Source organism: Haliaeetus albicilla, chromosome W, assembly GCF_947461875.1.
Source record: "Haliaeetus albicilla chromosome W, bHalAlb1.1, whole genome shotgun sequence".
Lineage (NCBI taxonomy): Eukaryota > Metazoa > Chordata > Aves > Accipitriformes > Accipitridae > Haliaeetus > Haliaeetus albicilla.
The window spans coordinates 44,034,203-44,054,317 of record NC_091515.1 but is presented as its reverse complement, the minus strand read 5'-3'; the positions used below and the strand labels follow the sequence as shown (position 1 = coordinate 44,054,317).

The 20,115-nt window shown below is 47.3% G+C and overlaps 1 protein-coding gene and 1 long non-coding RNA gene across 2 annotated transcripts in view; one reads left to right on the top strand and one right to left on the bottom strand.

The window, feature by feature from the left end:
- Positions 1-20,115, bottom strand: part of LOC138683553 (uncharacterized) — a 309,062-nt gene that overhangs the window by 138,404 nt on the left and 150,543 nt on the right. The window lies entirely within an intron of this gene.
- The window catches only part of LOC104324998 (zinc finger and BTB domain-containing protein 5), a 44,507-nt gene continuing 31,490 nt past the window's right edge, over positions 7,099-20,115 (top strand). Inside the window, exon 1 of the mRNA XM_069775530.1 lies at positions 7,099-7,221. Coding sequence (XP_069631631.1) covers positions 7,166-7,221 — 56 coding nt within the window. The 5' untranslated portion in view covers positions 7,099-7,165. The remainder of the gene's footprint in view (positions 7,222-20,115) is intronic.

Here is a 20,115-nt window from a genome sequence, read left to right as displayed (position 1 = left end):
TAGCCTTTCTTGATGGCCTGTGTATTGGTTTTGTGTGGCAAGGTTTTGGTAGCAGGGGGGGTTACAGGGGTGGCTTCTGTAAGAAGCTGCTGGAAGCTTTCCCTGTGTCTGAGAGAGCCCATGCCAGCCGGCTCTAAGACGGACCCGCCGCTGGCCAAGGCCAAGCCAATCAGCAATAGTGGTAACGCCTCTGGGATAACATTCTTAAGAAGGAAAAAAGTTGGGATAGTGAGAAAACAGCCGCTGGAGAGAGGAGTGAGAACATGTAAGAGAAACAAGCCTGCGGACACCAAGGTCAGTGAAGAAGGAGGGGGAGGAGATGCTCCAGGCACCGGAGCAGAGATTCCCCTGCAGTCTGTGGAGAAGACCCTGGTGAGGCAGGCTGTCCCCCTGCAGCCCATGGAGGTCCATGGTGGAGCAGATAATCCACCTGCAGCCCGTGGAGGACCCCACGCCGGAGCAGGTGGGTTCCCGAAGGAGGCTGTGACCCCGTGAGAACCCCGCGCTGGAGCAGGTTCCTGGCAGGACCTGCGGATCTGTGGAGAGAGGAGCCCACGGAGCAGGGTTTCTGGCAGGACTTGTGACCCCGTGGGGGACCCACGCTGGAGCAGTGTGCTCCTGAAGGACTGCACACCGTGGAAAGGACCCATGCTGGAGCAGTTCTTGAAGAACTGAAGCCCGTGGGAAGGACCCATGTTGGAGAAGTTCGTGGAGGACTGTCTCCCGTGGGTGGGACCCCACGCTGGAGCAGTGGAAGAGTGTGATGAGTCCTCCCCCTGAAGAGGATGAAGCAGCAGAAAATAACGTGTGATGAAATGACCGTAAACCCCATCCCCATGCCCCTGTGCCGCTGGGGGGGCTTGGTGGAGAAATCTGGGAGTGAAGTTGTGCCCGGGAAGAAGGGAGGGGTGGAGGGAAGGTGTTCTGAGATTTCGTTTTATTTCTCATTACCTTACTCTGGTTGATTTGTAATAAATTGAGCTAATTTTCCCCAAGCTGAGTCTGTTTTGCCCGTGACAGTAATTGGTGAATGATCTCTCCTGTCCTTATCTCGACCCACAAGCTCTTTGTTATATTTTTCTCTCCCCTGTCCAGCTGAGGAGGGGGAGTGATAGAACGGCTTTGGTGGGCACCTGGCGTCCAGCCAGGGTTAACCCATCACAGCCTGATTCCCAGCTCACTAGCTTGTCGTTCATTTAAAACACTAATTTGGGCTCCTGTATCGATTAAGAATTCCAAACTTATCCGTTTTGGGCCCACAGGAATGTGTATATAAGGCTCTTTATCGGCAGACCATTGGCAAGTATTTACCATGTGGATTGGGCGGCCTGAACCGCAGCTCCTAGTTTTTTAGCCCTTCCAGTTCCTCTCGCAGTGCCGCGAAAGGGCTCCGTTTCTCCTCCCGAGGGGGCGGGGTTGCTGGCGCTTCCCTCTGTTCTCTAGCTTTCCCCTCCAGCAATTCCACCAACTTCCGGATGCCGCCAGCGGACTGCCCGTGCAGCACGGCTCGGGCTGCCCCCAGTGCCAGTGCCTTCCGCCAGACACCGTCCCTTCCGGGATCGTAATCTCGGTCCGCCCGCCCGCCCGCGAGATCGAGACCGCTCGGGGCGGGGTTTACAACTGGCTGCCCGGACCTTCCTGCCGCCTTCCGTGCCACCGCTCGGCTCCGCCCATCCCATCTCGCTCCCCTAAACTACTATGCTGTGTAGTACTTCCTCCCAAGTCATCACATGCACAGCCGGCCCTGGGGGTTCTGTCGGTTACGATCAATGGCCCCCTGGATTCTTTCTCTGAGGGACTGGACGTGTATTTTTAAAGCGTCCGGCAGACCTCTAATAAGGTGTCTGAGGTGGCGGGGATCCACCCGTGCAGTCATCGGTATCCCTTGCTGCCCTCTATCATACATGGCCTGAACACAGGCGGCTTTTTGCACTCCCTCTGTTAACTCCAACAGTCCCTTTACCCGGATAGTAATAGGTTCTCCTCTCTCCCTCGGGTCCACACCCCCAGCCCAGTAGGCTACTCGAGACGTTATTGACTGATCCCCCGGCAGTCCATCATTCAGAAATACTCCCGGTCCCCAGTAATTTCTTGCTTCATCATCACTCAACAGTATCCGATCCCCCCCCCCCCGTTAAAGAAACTCCACAAATACTCAGTTTCGGTTTCGCCTGGCTTGCGTGAAAACTTAGCTTGTAACTCGCTGAGTTTGGGTCCTGACCAAGGGGTTGTGCGAATAGTGGTTCAGGGGTTCCCACTGTGTGGACCCGTGTGCCTTTCTGTTTTAATAAGGGGTCGCACTTCCCTTTCTTGAAATTCCTCTATGTCTTCAGAGCTGTTTCCATCAGAGTCTCCCCAAATGTTCCCATCCCAATCCTCAAGGTCCATATCCGTGATTAACTTTCGGATTTGAGTGATGCTGGGTTTTTTTTTTTGCTTGTGCCAGCATCTTTTCAATCTTTTTTTCCAAAACACACGTCCGCTCCTTCCCTTTTCTCAATTCCACCCTCAAACAATCTATTTCTCCTTGCTTTTGAGCATTATCCCTTTTCAATTTATCCATTTCCCCCTGCCATTGAGCAAAATCACTCTTTCGGTTTTGCGCTTGAATCAAGCAGGCGCCCAGGACAGCACACATAATGCCTTTGCCTTTACTATCTTGACAAGGTCCGCAGCATAGTTCTACTCTCTCCACGACCGCTGCCAGGTCGGACCACTTCTCCTTCGCCCATTCCAGACCTGGGGGAGAAGGGCTGCAGCCGTGCCTCCATAATAATTCCTCTATTAACACCATCCTGCCGACTACGCCAATTTAAAATGTTACGGATGCACGACTAACCAAATCCAACAGGTGTTAAAACTCAGATTTATTCTTCAGCAAAAGTTAGTTAGAAGTCCGGTAACATTTTATAAAACCACAGGCTCAATGATGTAAAGAGAATTAATACTACACGGCCAACTTAAGAATCCCCAAGATTTAAAGTGATGGCTCAAAATGCGTGTATCACTCACCTAAAAGATGAGGGCTCTCAACCTGCAGAAGTTACCTAGTGCAGCATCCCGACCCAAGGGGAGAGTCCCCGACTGCAGACCTGCTGCTCCGAGGAAGACTGATTCAAAATGTCCTCTGGTGGGACCCCATTTATACCCTTGTCAAATCTGACCTGTGGTCGTTTTAATCCCCATTGGCCAAAAGGTCAACACTTCTGTGTACCTCGATTGGTCAGTTCAATTTTCAATCTGTGGCCTCTAGGGTTTGGGTTTTTTTCCTCTCCTCCCTGCCCAGAGTTTTGTTTCCTGGGGGGGGGGGGGGGGGGGTGTGTACCTGCCACAGGCCCTCAGAGCACCTGAATGCACACATTACCTCCACCCCAGGTTAACACAAGTCCCAGAATATTCCTAACTCAATTTACATCTTGGAATCTTAAAATTATTTAGGTGGGAAGGGACCCCTGGAAGTCTCTAGTCCAACCTCTCATACCAAGCAGGGCTAACCCCAATGCTAATGTTGATCAGGTTGCTCAGGGCCTTGTCTCATTTTGATTTCCCCAGTAGGTCACAACCTCCTCTACCCACTCCCACCAGTATACTTTATATTCAGGCTCCCAGCCTTGACAATATTTAAAAGCAAAACCTGAGTGTTTATCAACAAATGCAGTACAACTCTTTTTAAAAACATTCCTCCTAAAAAAGAAATGTGAATTTTGCCTTTAAAACCCATTATTCCTCATTAAAGGACCAAAGAGCAGAATTGGGGACAAAAAAACAGTACACTGCATCAATGCTGACCAAGGTGCTTTCTGCTGTGACACCCATGAGATGACTAATGATAAGCTCTCCACTGTTCCAGGAGAAACTTACTCTGTTGCCAAGAGAAAAGAAAAAAAAGTGAATAGTAGTCTGATTTGCCTTGCTGCTTACAAGATGGGATAATTTTCTTGGAGAATACATTAGTTTTCTTGGAGCAGTCTTCTTACAGTGAACTAACATGGAGTATCTTCTCCACTGTAACCATTCTGGTCAGCATTCCTACAGAGACAAACCCTTAGACAAGTTAGTAATGTCATGATAAAACAGACCTGGGAGACTAAATTCCATCTCTGGTTGAATTCAAGGCATGAGGGGATAGATTGGCACTAGTGGAGATTGTTCGGTGTAACTTGGCTCTCATTTAGAAGATGATTCTTTCTTAACATTGTTATAAATGTATATAAATATATAATTTTAAACTTACCATTTTTGCAAGTATAATTCTTAAAATTATATAAGTGAAAGATAATACATGGATATAATAACATGTACAACTGCAATGAATAGCATGCATTAGAAAGGCTACTAAACTGCATGTTTCAGGGTCCAAGCTACTTTTCAGCTGTTTGAGATCAGGATGAGATTTAACTTGGGACCTGAGTTTAGGAGGCATAAATAATCCCACCTCAGCCTATTGTGGGGCCTTACATCTCTCAAGCCTCTGGTGTTAGCCACATCTGCAAATAGGAACTGGAAGTCTGAGTCAGGTGCGGAGCCCTTCTGGTCTGATATCCACGATCCCTAGGGGAGCATGAGATCTTTCTCTCATCTTAATCCATGTTTTCTTTGTGTAATAGTCACTTTCATTGCTGTACAGTAAGATGAACTTGAAAATCTGCATGGAGCTTTATTTTTTAACTAATTAAAATTTCTGAGATGCAGCAGCAACCATGCACAGGGGAAGTGGTGAGCATCTCCAGTAGCCCAGGGGGGGATGACACACTGCATCGCCTAGATACAGCCTAGACCCAGCAGCACATGGTGATATAAACCCGGAGGGGGTTGCATGCAATAACTGGTACGCAGAGATGCTTACAGCTCAGTTGTCACCATAGGAAGGGCAGATTTAAGCAGCACTGTTGATACCAAGGAAGGTCCCATGTTTTGTGGAGGACTGACCTGCTCTGGCTGTTGACATGCTCCATTCGGCTCTGGAGACCCAGCCCACCCCAAGTCCCCTGCACCTACATTAAAAGTTGTTGCCTTGCCCAAGGACCTCTGTCATGGTTTAACCCCAGCCAGCAACTAAGCACCACGCAGCCGCTCACTCACTCCCCCCACCACCCAGTGGGATTGGGGAGAAAATCGGGAAAAGAAGTAAAACTCGTGGGTTGAGATAAGAACAGTTTAATAGAACAGAAAAGAAGAAACTAATAATGATAATGATAACACTAATAAAATGACAGCAGTAATAATAAAAGGATTGGAATGTACAAGTGATGCACAGTGCAATTGCTCACCACCCGCTGATCAACACCCAGCTAGTCCCCGAGCAGCTATCCCCCCCGTCCCCACTCCCCCCAGTTTATATACTGGGCATGATGTCACATGGTATGGAATATTCCTTTGGCCACTTTGGGTCAGCTGCCCTGGCTGTGTCCTGTGCCAACTTCTGGTGCCCCTGCAGCTTTCTCGCTGGCTGGGCATGAGAAGCTGAAAAATCCTTGACTTTAGTCTAAACATTACTTAGCAACAACTGAAAATATCAGTGTTATCAACATTCTTCTCATACTGAACTCAAAACATAGCACTGTACCAGCTACTAGGAAGACAGTTAACTCTATCCCAGCTGAAACCAGGACAACCTCCTGTATTGGTTTTATGTGGCAAGGTTTTGGTAGCGGGGGGGGTTACAGGGGTGGCTCCTGTAAGAAGCTGCTGGAAGCTTCCCCTGTGTTCGAGAGAGAGCGAGCCCATACCAGCCGGCTCTAAGACAGACCCGCCGCCAGCCAAGGCCGAGCCAATCAGTGATAGTGGTAACGCCTCTGTGATAACATTTTTAAGAAGGAAAAAAGTTGGGATGGGGAGAAAATAGCCACCGGAGAGAGGAGTGAGAACATGTAAGAGAAACAAGCCTGCGGACACCAAGGTCAGTGAAGAAGGAGGGGGAGGAGATGCTCCAGGCGCCGGAGCGAAGATTCCCCTGCAGCCCGTGGTGAAGACCCTGGTGAGGCAGGCTGTCCCCCTGCAGTCCAGGGAGGTCCACGGTGGGGCAGATATCCACCTGCAGCCCGTGGAGGACCCCACGCCGGAGCAGGTGGGTTCCCGAAGGAGGCTGTGACCCCGTGGGAACCCTGCGCTGGAGCAGGTTCCTGGCAGGACCTGCGGATCTGTGGAGAGAGGAGCCCACGGAGCAGGGTTTCTGGCAGGACTTGTGACCCCGTGGGGGACCCACGCTGGAGCAGTCTGTGCCTGAAGGACTGCACACCGTGGAAAGGACCCATGCTGGAGCAGTTCTTGAAGAACTGCAGCCCGTGGGAATGGCCCACATTGGAGAAAGTTCGTGGAGGACTGTCTCCCGTGGGTGGGACCCCACGCTGGAGCAGGGGAAGAGTGTGATGAGCCCTCACCCTGAGGAGGTGAAGCGGCAGAAAATAACATGTGATGACCGTAAACCCCATCCCTGTCCCCCTTGTGCCGCTGGGGGGGCTTGGTGGAGAAATCCGGGAGTGAAGTTGTGCCCGGGAAAGAAGGGAGGGGTGGAGGGAAGGTGTTCTGAGATTTCGTTTTATTTCTCATTTACCTTACTCTGGCTGATTTGTAATAAATTGAGCTAATTTTCCCTAAGCTGAGTCTGTTTCGCCCTTGATGGTAATTAGTGAATGATCTCTCCTGTCCTTATCTCGACCTGCAAGTTTTTTGTTATATTTTTCTCTCCCCTGTCCAGCTGAGGATGGGGGAGTGATAGAACGGCTTTGGTGGGCACCTGGCGTCCAGCCAGGGTCGACCCATCACACCTCCAACGTAATAGGGTGCAGCTAATAACTGAACCAAAAAGACATATTCACAAACTTTCTTCCTGCAACCAAAGAGGAAGGGAAGAACATGCAGCTAATTGATAAACCTCCAGCAGCCCCCCAGGGTGTACCAGTAATGACTGGTAACGTTACTGATTGGCTGATCATGTGTGTTAGGGCACCATAGGGCAGTGGATGAGGTTCTGTGATTGGCTAGTGGTTTCGTATCCCCACAGATTTTGACGCTTTCTTTTATTCATCTGCACTGAGTGGGTCGTGGTATGATGATGCTGTTTCCGGGTGCTAGTGAGGCAGCTGCGGGGGGGGGGGAAGGGATTAGAACGAGCTGGAGACAGAGTTGCTTGGGTTGAAAATAATACCTATTTTTGACCCTTTTCATGCTCTGGAAATTCTTCTACCTGGATATAAAGAGAAGTGGGTTGGGGGACTGCAGGTAAGGTAGACGGGCGGCAGCTAGCGGTAGCTGTGAGAGGCAGCTGGTTGTGTTGTGCGGGGGGGGGGAGTTGCGCGCGCGCCTGAATTGCGGACGTGCGCCTGGGCGCGAGTTGGTAAATGTGAAGGGGATGGGGGTGTCGGCGGGTGTTTTATTATTTGGCTATTTAGTTGACAGTAGGGGGAGTGGGGTGCGTGTCTTCTGCACATGATCTGGGAGGTGAGTAACACGGAGGCGGATCAGGTAGAGAGTGGGGTTGTATTTTGCTCTCTGGTATCCTCCCCTTGCATTCCCTCGGGTTGCTGTGAAGTCCTTGTTTTCCTTGCAGTCTTCTGTAGCACTTTATTCCTTCAATTTGGAGTGTGTGGTGGTAGTTCAGCTGGGCTTGAATGAAACTTCCACCTGAGCAGTTGCATGGGAGGGGAGTGATGCTCTTGCAGACTTTCATAAGCATGTGTGTGCCTCTGGTGAAAAGGTGAAAGGACAGGTCACTGGGGAAAAAGCTCCTAGCTCTGAGGTTTATCTTTAGCAAACTTGTAGATTCTGGCTTACAGGGGGAATGCAAGTTATGAACACACCTTTCATAGGCAGCTTTTTGGACATCAGCAACACCTAAGTGATAGTCAGAGGGTCAGACAAGCTTTGGCAGTCTTTCCACAACATTCTGGATCTGGGCCCTTGGCAAGCAGCAAACTTCTCTAGCTAACAGGTCAGGTTGGCAGATGGGTGTCTCTGCCCCATAGCAGGGAGTTGCCCACTACATCACTCACCACTTTCTCTAGGCAGTCTGGAGAGACTCACTGCTTCCTCCAGGTGGTTGCCACACTAGTACAGCTTTGTGAGTGGTATAACATGCACAATAACCTAGCAGTACATATACTGAAAAATACCTGGGTGCTATACAGTGAGAAGGTCTAGTGATTTCATTTTGACAGCATTGTATGAATGAGAGGCTTGCAACGCTGAGATATCTCCATTCAGCCAATGCTGCTGAAGTCATGGTAATTAAGTAGGAATACTTTTTTAGATAATGGTGAATGTGATATGTTAAAAAGTAACTGAAGGTTAGCACATAATTCCTAGAAAACAGGACATGCTTTATTCATATTTTTGATTGTATACTTATGTTGTTGTTCAGGCTTCCTCTTGGTAGATTCAAAGTTTGGTTTGTTTTTTGGTCTGTTTTTTTTTTCTTGCTGTATACAATTATCATGGTCAAACCATCAGTTGTCTTGCAAATCCAAAACGAAGAGAGAGTGAAGTATTCAATACCATTTAACACTTAAACAAAAGAGGAAAAAAAAAACCACACAAAAAAATCCAAACCAAAACAAAACGAACTAGTGAACTGAAACTGATATTTTGCCTCTGCTTTGGAACTTGCTGAAAAGTCTTACTCTGAGCAAGTCATGCTTATAAAAAGAAGTGCAAAAACCCCAACCTGTAGAACTTGTTTGCTTTGCAGATGATGATAGTTGTATAAAATATAGTGCAGAATATATGATATAGTTCTATTTAGTAATTATGCAAGGATGAAATGTAGATGTAACCCTGAATTTCTAGAGCTATACATGAAATCTGAATGTCCAAGTTGATCTAAAACAACTATGACTTGATTCTTCAGTTTTTCCACCTGTTTTTGAATATGCTGAGAGGTGAACAAGTAGTCTTTCTCCTCCAAAAATTAGTTTCATTATTTGGAATTCTTAAAGTTTGGGTTGCTGGAGTTTGTTTTTTTTTGGTGACACCTTAAGAAGAACTACTTTTTTTTTGTACTTGTTGTCATTATTGAATTGCTCATAATAGTTTATGTTGTGGAGGATAATGTTTAATCAAATGGAGAAATGTTATCTATACTGTCAGCATACAAGAGCTGTGCAAATTATAGCTGGCTGTTATAAATATGTATTATCTTTGTCATGTTGACATGATTAGCCATGACTATTTCATTCATGCTAACAAGGTCAAGCTGGTAATCATGCTGCTGCTGTTGTACTCTTTTGTAAACTGATAAATAACAAAGCAAAGGTAATGTGGACTGGTGTAAAAATGGAGAAAAAGTTACTACTTCTGAACTGAGGAAAAAAAGCCACTTAATTTTTCATCCCATCCATTTAAAATTGTTCAGAAATAATTTAATTATTGGAACATACATTGACTTAAAGCTCTTGTGTGACTGGTAAAACATGATTTGAAAAATACGTCTTTGGTGGTTGTTTTTTCTATTCCTCAGTATGTGTTAAAATGTCTAGAACTGTATAATAGATTGATATAAAGATTGTATAACAAGCATTTAATGTTTTGAGTCATTGTCAGAAGATGAGTTTTTGAAATTACTTAAATTCAAATGAGTTTGAGAAGATCAAAAGCAAATAATCATGGCGAGTCTCAAATGAAATGCAGTATTTTCTGTTTGAATCTATGTGGTCCGAACAGTAATGGAGTCTGACAACACGTTATAAAACAAAGCTTTACTGAGGCAGTAGGAAAGATGAGCAACAATGTCCCTATGCAGTGACTCACCCAATCACTGATAGCAAACACAGGCTCATAAGCGATGCCATGCCTCCATTGGATTGCCAGGGTCATTTGGTGTCCAGGTCATTGGGCAGTAAGTCAATCATGCAAATGCCTTTTGAATGCAGGTGAGAGTCACGCCGCCCCTTGGCTCCACCAATGGTAGTGTGATTTGAGAGAATCGTACCTTATATGAATAATGTGGGCTGCATCCTACCTACACTGCCAATGTTGGTCGGGGGAGGGTGTTGGCAGTCTGTCTACACTGCTGATATTGGTCAAGGGGCAGGGTGTCACTTCCACCCCTTGATTCTCTCAAATCATCACTTGATGTGGAGTTACAGGCTAGGGTGTTATTTTGGTGGGTCATTAGCTATATAATAAGATAGGTGAGGTTGGTGTCCTGACACCTGCAGGGTATAAGTTACATAGTTGTCATGGTTTCAGCCCAGCTGGTAACAAAGGACCATGCAGCCACTTGCTCACTCCTCCCGCCCCCCCCCTCCAGTGGGATAGGGAGGAGACGGAGGAGAGGAAAGGAAAAAACTGGAACCTCCAGGGTTGAGATAAAGGCAGTTTACTGGGACAACACAAAAAAAATTACAACAACAACAACGGTACTAATGAACGAGTATACAAAAAGAGTGATGCACAGTGCAACTGCTCACCACCCAGAACCCAATGCTCCGCCACTTCCCCCACCGAAAGCCAAGAGAGAGAGCGCCTCCTCAGCCCGCTCCTCATTTATATACTGAGCATGATGTCACATGGTATGGAATAGCTCCTTGGCTAGTTCAGGTCAGCTGCCCTGGCTATGCTCCCCACCTCCCAGGTTCCTGTAAAAATTAACTCTATCCCAGCTGAACCCAGGACATTATCCACCCCTTATTCTATACCATCTACATCATGCCCAGATCTTACATTTTCCAATCAACCACTACCAATTTCCTTGTCTTATATATAAGTATATGGACCCCCTCCCCCCCCGCACACACACAAATAGTATTCCCTTAGTCGATGGGCTATCCCTCTAATGTGTCCATCAATTTTATTTAGTCCATGACTTTGGGCCTCCATCTGTTGTAACAGTCCTTCAGGATAAGAGTGATTGTGTGAGGTGTTGGGTTGTTGTATGCTGCCTCTGGAACTTGCGGCTGGTACATTTGGTGCAACCCATGCCCTTGGTCTGCAGGTCGAAGATGTTGATCTTGAGGAAATTGCTGGGCGCCAGTTCAAGTTCTATCACTGTTGTACTTGGCTCAGTTTCAAAGTCCATCCTGCAGTCATTTGGGTAATTCTTACAGTAATACCCTTGATATGGCATATAGACACTATAGATACAATGACATGCATCGGCAGGTTATTTAGCAGTTAAATATCATACAGCCCAATTCACTGGCTATTCTCTCCCAAGATCAAATGTCCCTGAGGTACACATCAAACTTCCCCATCCTTCTGCATCACCCACCAGGTGTACCCAGGTCCCTGAGCAAAAACAACCCCTTGAATGGGTTTGTCTCTGCTTGAGGCAGGACTAAGCCAGACTGTCTTCCCTAACATACTCCTCATGCGCACTACAGGGACTTTATCCCCTTCTACAGTATGTGGAAGTCTTGGTTGGGAGGGGCCAGCCCGATTGGCGGATCCTCTAGTATTAACTAACCAGGTGGCTTTTGTTAAATGTGTATCCCAATGTTTGAAAGTTCCACCCCCCACTGCTCTCAATGTAGTTTTCAGCAGTCCATTATATCGTTCAATTTTTCCGGAGGCCGGTGCGTGATAAGGGATGTGATATACCCACTCAATGCCATGTTCTTTGGCCCAGGTGTCTACGAGGTTGTTTCGGAAGTGAGTCCCAGTGTCCGACTCGATTCTTTCTGGGGTGCCGTGTTGCCATAAAATTTTCTCTTCAAGGCCCAGGATAGTGTTCTGGGCAGTGGCATGGGGTACAGAATATGTTTCCAGCCATCCAGTGGTTGCTTCCACCATTGTAAGCATGTAGTGCTTGCCTTCGTGGGTTCGTGGGAGTGTGATATAGTCAATCTGCCAGGCCTCCCACTGTTTATATTTCAGCCATCACCCCCCATGCGACAGGGGTTTTTGCCGCTTGGCTTGCTTAATTGCAGCACATGTTTCACATTCATGGATAACCTGTGCGACAATGTTCATGGTCAAGTCCACCCCTCGATCTCGAGCCCATCTATATGTTGCATCTCTTCCCTGATGGCCTGAGGTATCATGGGCCCACTGAGCCATAAATAGCTCACCCTTATGTTGCCAGTCCAGGTCCACCTGGGCCACTTCAATCTTGGCAGCCTGATCTGCCTGCTGGTTGTTTTGATGTTCTTCAGTGGCCCAACTCTTGGGTACATGAGCATCTACGTAACGTACTTTTACCACTAGCTTCTCTATCTGAACAGCAATATCTTGCCACAGTGTGGCAGCCCAGATGGGTTTACCTCTGTGCTGCCAGTTGCCCTTCTTCCATTGCTGTAGCCACCCCCACAGGGCATTTGCCACCATCCATGAGTCAGGATAGAGAGAGAGCACTGGCCACTTTTCTCTTTCAGCAATGTCTAACACTAGCTGGATGGCTTTCACCACTGCAAACTGACTCCATTCACCTTCTCCTTCAGCAGTTTCTGCGACTAGTCGTGTAGGACTCCATACAGCAGCCTTCCACCTCCCATGTTTTCCCACAATGCGACAGGATCCATCAGTGAACAGGGCATATTGCCTCTCATTTTCTGGCAGTTTATTATACAGCGGGGCCTCTTCAGCACGTGTCACCTCCTCCTCTGGTGACATTCCAAAATCTTTGCCTTCTGGCCAGTCCGTGTTCACTTCTAAAATTCCTGGGCGACTGGGGTTTCCTATGCGAGCCCGTTGTGTGATCAGTGCAATCCACTTACTCCACGTGGCATCTGTTGCATGATGTGTAGAGGAGACTTTCCCTTTGAACATCCAGCCCAGCACTGGTAGTCGGGGTGCTAAGAGGAGCTGTGTTTCAGTACCAACCACTTCTGAGGCAGCTCGAACTCCTTCATATGCTGCCAATATCTCTTTTTCAGTTGGAGTATAGCGAGCCTCGGATCCTCGATATCCCCGACTCCAAAACCCCAGGGGTCGGCCTCGGGTCTCCCCAGGTGCTTTCTGCCAGAGGCTCCAGGTAGGGCCATTCTCCCCAGCTGCAGTGTACAGCACATTTTTAACATCTGGTCCTGCCCGGACTGGTCCAAGAGCTACGGCATGAACAATCTCCCGTTTAATTTGTTCAAAGGCTTGTCGTTGCTCAGGCACCCATTTAAAATTGTTCTTCTTCCGGGTAACTTGGTAGAGAGGACTTACAATTTGACTGTAATTTGGAATATGCATTCTCCAAAAGCCCACAACACCTAAGAAGGCCTGTGTTTCCTTTTTATTAGTCGGTGAGGACATAGCTGCTATTTTGTTGATCACGTCCGCAGGGATCTGACGACGCCCGTCTTGCCATTTTACTCCTAAGAACTGGATCTCCTGTGCAGGCCCCTTGACCTTACTTTCTTTTATGGCAAAACCAGCCTTCAAAAGGATTTGGATTATTTTCTTCCCTTTCTCAAAAACTTCTTCTGCTGTGTTGCCCCATACGATGATGTCATCAATGTATTGCAGGTGCTCTGGAGCTTCACCTTTTTCTAGTGCAGCCTGGATCAGTCCATGGCAAATAGTGGGGCTGTGTTTCCACCCCTGGGGCAGTCGATTCCAGGTGTACTGGACGCCCCTCCAAGTGAAAGCAAATGTGGCCTGCACTCCACTGCCAAAGGAATGGAGAAAAACGCATTAGCAATGTCAATTGTGGCATACCACTTGGCTGCCTTTGATTCCAGTTCATATTGAAGCTCTAACATATCTGGCACAGCAGCACTCAGTGGTGGCGTGACTTCATTTAGCCCACGATAATCTACTGTTAGTCTCCATTCCCCATTAGATTTCTGCACGGGCCATATGGGACTATTAAAGGGTGAGTGAGTCTTACTGACCACTCCTTGGCTCTCCAATTGGCAAATCAACCTGTGGATGGGGATCAGGGAGTCTCGGTTGGTGCGATATTGCCGCCGGTGCACCATTGTGGTAGCAATTGGCACCTGTTGTTCTTCAACCTTCAGCAACCCCACAATCGAAGGGTCTTGAGAGAGACCAGGCAGGGTAGACAGCTGTTGAATCTCCTCCGTCTCCAAGGCAGCTATACCAAAGGCCCAACGGTACCCTTTTGGGTCCTTGAAATACCCCCTCCTGAGATAATCTATACCAAGGATGCACGGGGCCTCTGGGCCAGTTGCAATGGGGTGTTTATGCCACTCATTCCCGGTTAGACTCATTTCAGCTTCCAATACGGTTAGCTCTTGGGATCCCCCTGTCACACCAGAGATACAGATGGGTTCTGCCCCTTTATAACTTGATGGCATTACGGTACATTGTGCACCAGTGTCTACTAGAGCCTTATATTCCTGTGGGTCTGATGTGCCGGGCCATCGAATCCACACTGTCCAGTAGACTCGGTTGTCCCTCTTCTCCACCTGGCTGGAGGCAGGGCCCCTCTAATCCTGGTTAGAATATCCGTCACTCACTTTTTGCACACGTGAATCAGAAGTCCCTTCAAGAGGATCAGAAATAAGGTCAGCCCATCTACTGCGTCCGGGGGACTGCTCACGGGAAACTGGAGCAGCAGTTTTCCAAGAAGAATCCTCTTTTCTGGTTGCTTTTCTCGCAACTCCCGTACCCGTGCATCCAAGACTGAGGTAGGTTTTCCATCCCACTTCCTCATGTCCTCTCCATGGTCACGCAGGTAAAACCACAGTTAGCCCACCGTGTGTACTTTCTCTCTCCTCTCTCTTGGGCAGAGGAACGCTTACTCCCAATAACTGCGATGTGGGCCTGTACAGGTGAGGAGGAGGACATATCCACTTTGAATTGCTGGAACTCCCATGACAATTCCTCTACAGCCGAGACACAGGCCCGTAGGGAGGAAGAGAGACTTCCTTCGTATTGCCGGAGTTGGACAGCCAATTCATCCACCGTTTGTCCATAGCCTTCTTTCCAGGACATTGCTGCCAATGAGTTGGCATAGGTTGGTGGTGCACTTCGTAGAAACTTCCGCCACATCGGTTGTGTGCATTGGACTTCACCTGGATCTGTGGGTGACTGCGCATTTTCTGGATCATTATAAATCACCTCCAGCACGGCTAATTCCCTCAGGTACTGGATACCTCTCGCCATGGTGGTCCACTTGCCTTGGTGACATGTAACTTCATCCTTGAAGGGGTATCTTTCCTTTACACCTGACAGAAGTCGCCTCCAGAGGCTGAGGACTTGTGTTTTTCTCCCAATCGCCTTGTCGATGCCCCCTTCCCTAGACAGAGATCCCAACTGCTTGGCTTCCCCACCCTCTAATTCCACACTACTGGCCCCATTATCCCAGCACCGGAGCAGCCAGGTAACAATGTGTTCACCTGGGTGGCGGCTAAAATCTTTTTGCATGTCGTGCAACTCACTCAGGGATAGAGATCGGGTAATTATTTCAGGTTCTGCCTCTTCCTCCTGTTCTCGCGATGACCCTGGTTCATCTTCATCCCTCACTAAGCGAACTGATTTCTTTGTGTGTTTCTTTTTCTGTACAGGGGTGACTGATACTGGCACAGGTTGGTTCTCTGGTTTAGCTGCAGTATCTGTCACCGGGGTAGGGGTAGCCACGGTACCTGTTGTCGGGGTTTGGGTAGCCACAGTGCCTGTTGTCAGAGTTGGGGTAGCCACGGTGTCTGTTGTTGGGGTTGGGGTAGCCATGGTGCCTGTTGCTCTGTTTTCCATCTTTTCCCCCTTTTCCCCCTGAGGGTGCTGCAGTGTTTGGTAGATACTGGCCAGGGCCCAGCACAGTGTAGTGAGTTGTGTGTCTCTGGGATAGCCACAGTATTTTTCTTTCAAATATTCTAACACTTCATGAGGTTTCTGTAGTTGTTTGGGAGTGAACTTCCAAGCCACTGGAGGTGAGAAGTTCTCTAGATACCTGCCCATATCCTCCCACATGCCGTGCCACCCATGAATATCCAGCTTTGGGGCAGATCTCTGGGTGGTACTCTTAAAAAGCCTTTTTGTAGCCCTAAACATGACCTGAAACATAGTCAGGAGGCATAGCACTAACAGCACACTGGCTTGCGCATCCCAAGGATATTCAAAATTCTCGAAAACTGTTGTAATTAGTCGGAAGGAGAGAAGGGAGCCGAACGGACGAGGGGAAGTATCCCCCCCTAACTTCCCCATAGATTGGGTGTAATTACCAATAAAATCCAATAGAAGATGTCCGAAGTATGGAAATGATATCACTGCCTCATACAGATACCAACTTAACCTCATGACCAGTGATGTAATCATTTCACAAGTCGACATTGCCCAGTACAGCAAAATGATAATCCCAATCACTCTCCCAGAGGTGAGAAATGTAACTACAGGCAATACATAGAGCATATAAGAACTTACAAAATGCCACCATGTAAACAAATGAATCAACATTGTGACTAACATCTATTTATCTAGTATAAGAAATGCGTATGACAAATTTGTTTCAACACACTCTGGCCAGATCTGTCGTTATCTCAACCCTTCGGGCCCCACGTTGGGCGCCAAAAAGGACTGTCGTGGTTTCAGCCCAGCCGGTAACAAAGGACCACGCAGCTGCTCGCTCACTCCTCCCGCCCCCCTCCGGTGGGATAGGGAGGAGACGGAGGAGAGGAAAGGAAAAAAACTGGAACCTCGAGGGTTGAGATAAAGGCAGTTTACTGGGACAACACAAAAAAATTACAACAACAACAACGGTACTAATGAACGAGTATACAAAAAGAGTGATGCACAGTGCAACTGCTCACCACCCAGAACCCGATGGTCTGCCACTTCCCCCACTGAAAGCCAAGAGAGAGAGCGCCTCCTCAGCCCGCTCCCCATTTATATACTGAGCATGATGTCACATGGTATGGAATAGCTCCTTGGCTAGTTCAGGTCAGCTGCCCTGGCTATGCCCCCCACCTCCCAGGTTCCTGTAAAAATTAACTCTATCCCAGCTGAACCGAGGACAATAGTCAGAGGTCAAAAGCTGGTGCATCACCAGATGGGTACCATAGAATTACTTCTATCAAGTATCAGTTGCGTAGGTAACTGGGAGGTGATTACTATGTATCTTCGCAATTGCTATGAGAGAGGCTCCAAGAGATTATGATTCAGGGTTAGTATCCGCTTATACCTAGTGGCCCCCAACCTGGGTCAGGGAGTGGCTCGACCTCGACTGGGAAAATACTTGACAGCACAGTCGACAACCCTATCCAGTGATATGAAACAAAACATAAACAATGACAATAAACAAGTTAATTACAAAAGGTACAGCCAAAATCTTTTGACAACTACCCTGAGATCTGGGAACCAAGAGGTAAGCCATGATCACAATTTGCCAATTCCCCAGTGAGTACTTTCAATTGTCACCTGATACAAGGGCTTTAATTGTGCCTGGATTTTCTTAAGGTCAGTCTCAATGCATTGATCTTGGTTGACATAGACACAGCAGGTAGTATTTACTAACATGCAAATGCCACCTCGTGCAGCCAGCAAGTGGTCTAAGGCTAGATGGTTTTGAATGGTAGTCTGTGATACTTGAGTGACTTCTTGCTGCAGCACTTGGATGGCATCGATTGTTATGTTTTCTGTATTTTTCCAGAGTAGCAGAGAGATTGACAGTTCCTTTCTCCAGCTCAGAGATCCCTAGCTGAGAAAAGAGGACCTGAGCAAATTGTTGAAATCCAGGTCTTTGCTCTACCAAAGGGCTGATCTACGCTGGTGTTGCAGGGCATCAGGGCAACTGTGGGCATGTGTCATGGTTTAACCCCAGCCAGCAACTAAGCACCATGCAGCTGCTCGCTCACTCCCCCCCCACCCAGTGGGATGGAGGAGAGAGTTGGGGGGAAAAAAAAAAGTAAAACTCATGGGTTGAGATAAGAACAGTTTAATAAGACAGAAAGGAAGAAAACAATAATGATAATAACAATAATAAAATTACAATAATAATAATAAAAGAATTGTAATATACAAAACAAGTGATGCACAATGCAATTGCTCACCACTCACCGACCGATGTCCAGTTAGTTTCCAAGCAGTGATCTGCCCCCCCCGGCCAACTGCCCCCCAGTTTATATACTGGGCATGACATCACATGGTATGGAATATCCTTTTGGCCAATTTGGGTCAGCTGCCCTGGCTGTGTCCCCTCCCAACTTCTTGTGCCCCTCCAGCTTTCTTGCTGGCTGGGCATGAGAAGCTGAAAAATCCTTGACTTAGTATAAACACTACTTAGCAACATTATTCTCATACTAAATCCAAAATATAGCACTATACCAGCTACTAGAAAGAAAATTAACTCTCTCCCAGCCAAAACCAGGACAGCATGGGTTGCGTCAAGGTTTTCTTCAACATGCATCCCAGGCACTATTTGTCCAAGTGTGCAGGTCCCCTCCCACCTCTGTGTGAGGTTTTTTTTCCCGGCATGATTGCTGCACAGCCAGTATAGGCCGGGGGCACCTATTGTGCTAGGGTTACTGCAACAAGTGGTGTCTTTCAGGCAATTGTCAATATTGGCATGCTAGGTTTGCATGGTGTAGGATGGACCCCGCCACATGGTTTGTAGCTGATCACAGGACGGATCATAGCCTGTAAAGTTCTGGTGGATGTAGAATTCTGATCTGTTCTTCACCAAGGTGGCAGTGGGTAGTCAGTGGTTGAGAGATTAGCCTGAATAGAGTAACATCTGACAAAAGTTTTAGGTGTATGGACCCACAATGCCACCAGTACTAGCATTCCCACCACAAGAAATCCTTGGTGGCTAGATGCAGGATGTTGTGTACAAATCCCACAATAAGTTCCCTTTCTAACATTTGCCAGTGCCTGAGATGTGTGAATTAACAAGTTAAAAACCCAACCAGCAAGGCCCTGGTGGACTGTCCCTAAGAACAGCATATTTAAAATTGGTTCTTGCACAGAATAACTAACAGTAGTACAAGTAAAACAGATGCAGTGTAGCAGGAGGATTTTTCCAGGTTGTTGTGGTTTAACCCCTGTAGGCAGCTAAGCACTGCACAGCTGCTTGCTCACTCCCCTACCCAGCGGGATGGGGGAGAGAATCGGAAGGGTAAAAGTGAGAAAACTCATGGTTTGAGAGAAAGACAGCTTAATAGGTAAAGCAAAAGCTGTGTGTGTAAGCAAAATAAGGAATTCATTCACTACTTCCCATTGGCAGGCAGGTGTTTAGCCATCTCCAGGAAAAGCAGGCTTCATCATGCGTAATGGTTACTTGAGAAGACAAATGCCATAACACTGAAGGTGAGCCCCTTCCAATATTGGGGAGGGTTCTTAAACGATCCCAAGAGCAAGATTAAGACACAAACGAGGTCAGATGCCGTACAACCTTACAAGTTTTATTTCCTATAACAACTGATAATAGCGACAGGACAGAGGGAAGAAGAAAGGAAAAAGAGGCAGGCCTAAGCAAGAGAACGGAAGAGATGCAGCAAGACTAGTTACCACCACCACGAAGCCAGCAACGTCCCGTTGGCTCGGTCTCGGTGCAGGTGATGGAGGTCCAAGTTCCAGGTTCCAGCAGACAGACGATGACAAAGTCCCAGTTCCAAGCACTGATTTTCAATCCCTTGCAGTTCCTTTCAGTTCCTTTTTCGAGGGAGGAGTACGCAGTTTTTCCAAAGAGTCCAGCCATTTCCACAGAGACTGCTAGCTTCAGGCGGATATGGTGGTTTCTTCAGGGCCTTCAGCACGTACTCCCCCACAGCAACAGGATGCTGAGGCTAGCAAATGGTCAGCAATGTTGAGACAAACATAGTCCAACACAGTCTCTTACACCACCCCGTGGCTCGACATTGCTGTCCTCATGGTGGCGTGAAAGATGAGGGTATAGAAAGAGAAAGAGGGAAAAAAGCGCATACTACAACGATTTAATCAAGTTAACAACTTTCTATCAAAATGACTTAACATAACGTGGCAAAAGAAAAACCAAAGGTTAAAATAAGATGATTTGGCTTTCCAAGGCTTATTCTATGTTAATACAATATTTCTACATTAAACAACAACATGAACAAACAACAATATCATACCAATTATCCTAATTATAACATTTCTAAGTATGTTAAACAACATCTAATATTTAACAACATCTACTTAACATCAGCTAAGCATTATAAATTTAACTAACTCTACAATATCAAAACATACTATAAATTGATTTTAAGGTTGCGAAGAATCAGTAGAAAAACATGATGGCAGTTTACATGGTGAACATTTACAAGGACAAAAAAG